This window comes from Guillardia theta (genome assembly GCF_000315625.1).
Source record: "Guillardia theta CCMP2712 unplaced genomic scaffold GUITHscaffold_583, whole genome shotgun sequence".
Lineage (NCBI taxonomy): Eukaryota > Cryptophyceae > Pyrenomonadales > Geminigeraceae > Guillardia > Guillardia theta.
In genome coordinates, this window is record NW_005434132.1 from 1 (window position 1) to 3,866 (window position 3,866).

The following is a 3,866-nucleotide window of genomic DNA, read 5'->3' on the forward strand; positions in this document are numbered from 1 at the left end:
TAGTCGAGCTATGGGACGAGCACATCTCAGCTAAGAACCGTCAGCTGGCAGGCCTGCTGGGCCCTGACCAGGGACAGGCTTCTTCCTTGCCCAGCAGGCCTTCAGCTCGGCCTCCCACCCCACCTGCATGCAGGTCAAAGTTCCTGTTCCCCAGGGGTAGGGCGCTGGAGTACCAAGTGCAGGCAAGCGACCGCTCTCTCACCCTCTTGCCCTTGTTTGCCTCCTCCCTCCCCCTCCACTTCCCCCTCCCTCCCCTTCTACGCTTCATGGATTTTCTTCTGCTTCCTCCTTCCTTCCTCCTCCCTCCGTCCTTGCTTTCCCCTTCTCGCTTTCCCTTCCTCTTTCCGCTCCTCCTCTCCTCTCCTACTCTCTCACCCTCCTCTCTCACCCTCCTCTCCTCTCTCTCCCCTTCTTTCCTCTCTCTTCCTCTCATGTACCTGCAGAGGCTCTCCATGGCTCCTTCAACTCTCTTCGCCACGGACTACCAGGCCCGCGGGCTCTCTGCTCGTGGAATGGCTCGGTTAGGCCCCAGCTGAGCTCCCAGCTCGCTGACTCCCCGCAGGTCAAAGTCGCTGATCGTTACCAGCTCGATCCCAGCACAGACTACCCGCCTGCCGCTGCTTGTCAAACCCCACAAGGTGACAAGTGTTGTTGCCGCCGAGTTGACAGGCTCCCTGACTCGTCAGCAGGTCCTCCAGTCCGCTCGCTCCTTCGACCAGATTCGCCTGGGCGGAAACCTCTGACCTCCCTCCCGGCGTGCCAGGTGTACCTGTCGTGCTGGCCCGTGCTCAGCGGCTGCTGAGCCAGGAGCTGCCAGCGCAGTTGACTAGTTTCCGGAGTGACTCCTCATGACAAGCGGCACGTCAGCGGACTGTCTCAGTCTTGACCCTCCGAGTACTGCTCGGAAACGATGTCGACAAAGTTTCATTCTCTCTCTCTGCGTAGCGCTGAAGGCTTCTTTTCCTTTCTGCTCCTTCCCTTCTTTCCTTTCAAGTTCCGTACTTCAAGTAAACAGTGTCACTGCGACCAATATTCCACATCCTTCAAGACAGTGTTTGTTGTAAGTTACTAAACTCTTGCCGTCAGTAACAACGTGACTGACGCGCGGGTACGGTCGAGCCAGGCCCTCGGGTTCCCGGGGCCCTGTTTGCCTCACCGGATGGCCGGGCCGCCCCGCCCACAGGCGGCCCGCAAGCGGCCCGGGCCCAGGGGGGCGCAAACTTGGCACTCAAATACGCGACGGTCACTCAAATAACGCCCCCCCGCCTGGAACTTCGGAACCTGCCGCAGCCTCGGTGCTCGGCCCACTAAGAACCTGCCCCGGCAGTCGGGACCCCGGTAAGTAGGCCCGGCCCGGTACTCAGTAGCCTACGGACTCAGTACGCCGGTTAGGTACGAAAGTTCGGCCAGTTGGAAGGGCCAAGAGGTGGGATGAGGGGATATGTAAAAATATTGAGTGATGAAAGTAGGGGTGAGGGTTATTTGGCAAGGGGTCCAGGTACCCCCATGGTCATGAGGTACCCAGGAGGGCGTACTGAAAACTTCATAAGTGAGGGGGTACTTCAGGACAAATTCCAGAAAAGGGGGTGAGGGTGTTGAATATGTTTCCAAATAACTCAGTGGGGTGGGTGGGGTGGGGCCGCTTATGTATACGAGGATCCTCAGGAAACAGGTGGGGTGGTCAAATGTGGAGGCCATATGAAAGGGGTGGGGTGATATTTTGGCACCTTCTATGGGGGTGGGATCCTCAAGCAGTACTATTGGTGTGTGTTTCTACAGGTGCTGGGGGTAGTCAATGACATAGGAAGACGTGGAAGGGTCCTACTGGGTTGTAGGACCTTGTGCTAGGGGGTTGTTCCTCTGTAAATTGTAGCTTTCGGGGTATGGTAACCTGGAGGGGTGATCGTGAGAGACCATCACCGGTGGTATCCGATCCCCTAACGACCACGATTGGAGTGGAGCTAGGGGCGTAAAGGGGTAGGGTAATGGTATTAGTAGTCCAAGGGGGTAGATGGACGAAAAATGGGGGTGGGGTGGTTCAAGTTAGGTATACCGGGGTGGGTACAGCTGTGTTGTATGAGGCCGCAATGGCGATGCAGAGGAGAGGAATGCGGAGGCAGATCAGGAGGAGGAGGAGGAGGAGGAGGAGGAGGAGGAGGAGGGAGGTTAAAGATAGACGATCATACAGAGATCAAAGGGAGAAGATTGGATGCTGGAAACTATAGCTGTGTCCAGGAGGAAAACTGGGAGGTTAGGATGGAAGGGAAACGAATCCTGGAACAGGTCAGTGGTTGTAAACTCAGCGAGAGCATGTGAGGGAGCAAGGAAAGAAGACAGTAGGGAGACATGATTATGACGGTATGTATGCAGTCTCTTCCAGCATGCAGCTCCTCATGTGCCGGGGTTCCTCGAGAACACTCTGCACCATCGCACTGCTCATCCTCCTGGTCGACTTTCCGGACAAGATCTCCGCCTTTCAGACTGGACCCGTACAGGTAGGAGGAACAGGAGGGGTGGGAGGACGAGAGGTGCAGAGGAGGGTTGAGGGTCAGATGAGAGGAGGGTGGAGGCAAGGGAAGCAGGGCGGAGACCAGGAAATGGAGGGTGTGGAAGAGGAGGTAGCAAGGAGGAGGAAGGGAGAGGAGGAGAGGAGCTGGAAGGAGAGGAGCGGCAAGGAGAGGAGCGGGAAGCAGATGACATAAGCTCCTGGAGTTGCAATCGGCTGACATGCTGGGTAGGCGCCTGGACTGAGAAGCTCCAGGAGATGTTCGACCACGATGAATATGAAGTACGAACTGCGATACTCGATGTTTGACGGCGACGATGGTTGTGTGAAAGTCTTGGCGGTGCGATCGTCAGAGGGATGAAAGATGTTGTCTTATCCGATCATCTCTGCTCCTGACGAGTTGAGATGTTTGTTGTCTTATGGTTTGCTGCAGGCCCGAACAAGAGAACAAGGGCAAGAAGATGAAGACCGCGGTGGCCAAAGGTGAGGCTGAGGGAGGGGAGCAGAGGGTAGATGTAGAAGTGCTGCGTCACTGGAAGACTGGAGCAGAGGGTATATGTAGAAGTGCTACGTCACTCGAAGATTGGAGCAGGAGAGGGGAGCGAGAACAGGAGAGGGGAGCGAGAAGAGTAGAGGAGTGAAGAGGATTGTGGGCAGGGGAACAGCTGGAACGAAAGCTGATCGCAGTCTTGTACAGTTGCTTCCATCCTGTCCGCTTTCACCGTCAGCTCTGCCACCGCCTTCGCTTCTCCGACGGAACTCAAGGACAGTCTCGCTGACGAGGTGGAGCTCGTTCAGGAGAAGGATGCCTTGACCAAGGTAGAAGGGAGGAGGAGCTGAGTGGCTGCTGGAAAGTTCGTGAGCCTTCCGCAGGTCAAGGACGCCCTGACAAGCATCAAGATCGATGAGGATGTGAGTTCTTTGCCCTCCGGCCTCCTTCCCCGCTCCTGCTCTCGCTCTTACCGGTCTCGCTACCCTCAACCTCTGCTGCTTCTACCTGTCTTCCTCCCCCTTCTCCTGGGCATCTTGCATCTGACTACTCACTGACTTGTGTTGCTACAGCTGAGTCAGAAGGGAGCAGCTGCTGTCGTGGTGGTGCTCGCAGTGCCCGCACCCGTCCCTTCCTCATCCCTTCACAGGCTGCGGGAGCAGGCGGAGTGTTCATGCTCAAGAGAGGAGATGGAGGTGCGATAGCCTTGAGGATCTCTCAAGTTTCTGACCTGCTCCTGCTCCTGCTCCTGCTCCTGCTCCTGCTCCTGCTCCTGCTCCTGCTCCTGCTCCTGCTCCTGCTCCTGCTCCTGCTCCTGCTCCTGCTCCTGCTCCTGCTCCTGCTCCTGCTCCTGCTCCTCCTGCTCCTGCT

The 3,866-nt window shown here is 57.0% G+C and overlaps 2 protein-coding genes across 2 annotated transcripts; both read left to right on the plus strand.

Moving 5' to 3' along the window:
* Positions 1–443: 443 nt before the first annotated feature.
* Positions 444–743, plus strand: GUITHDRAFT_122942 (hypothetical protein; the record flags this gene model as incomplete). Its single annotated transcript, XM_005817771.1, has 3 exons — positions 444–520; positions 563–638; positions 690–743. Coding segments are annotated over 3 exons (207 nt in total), but the record flags the coding sequence as incomplete, so codon positions are not given.
* A 1,638-nt stretch (positions 744–2,381) lies between these two features.
* On the plus strand, positions 2,382–3,691 carry GUITHDRAFT_149644 (hypothetical protein; the record flags this gene model as incomplete). Its single annotated transcript, XM_005817772.1, has 6 exons — positions 2,382–2,495; positions 2,739–2,846; positions 2,940–2,989; positions 3,235–3,325; positions 3,380–3,418; positions 3,569–3,691. Coding segments are annotated over 6 exons (525 nt in total), but the record flags the coding sequence as incomplete, so codon positions are not given.
* Positions 3,692–3,866: the final 175 nt, after the last annotated feature.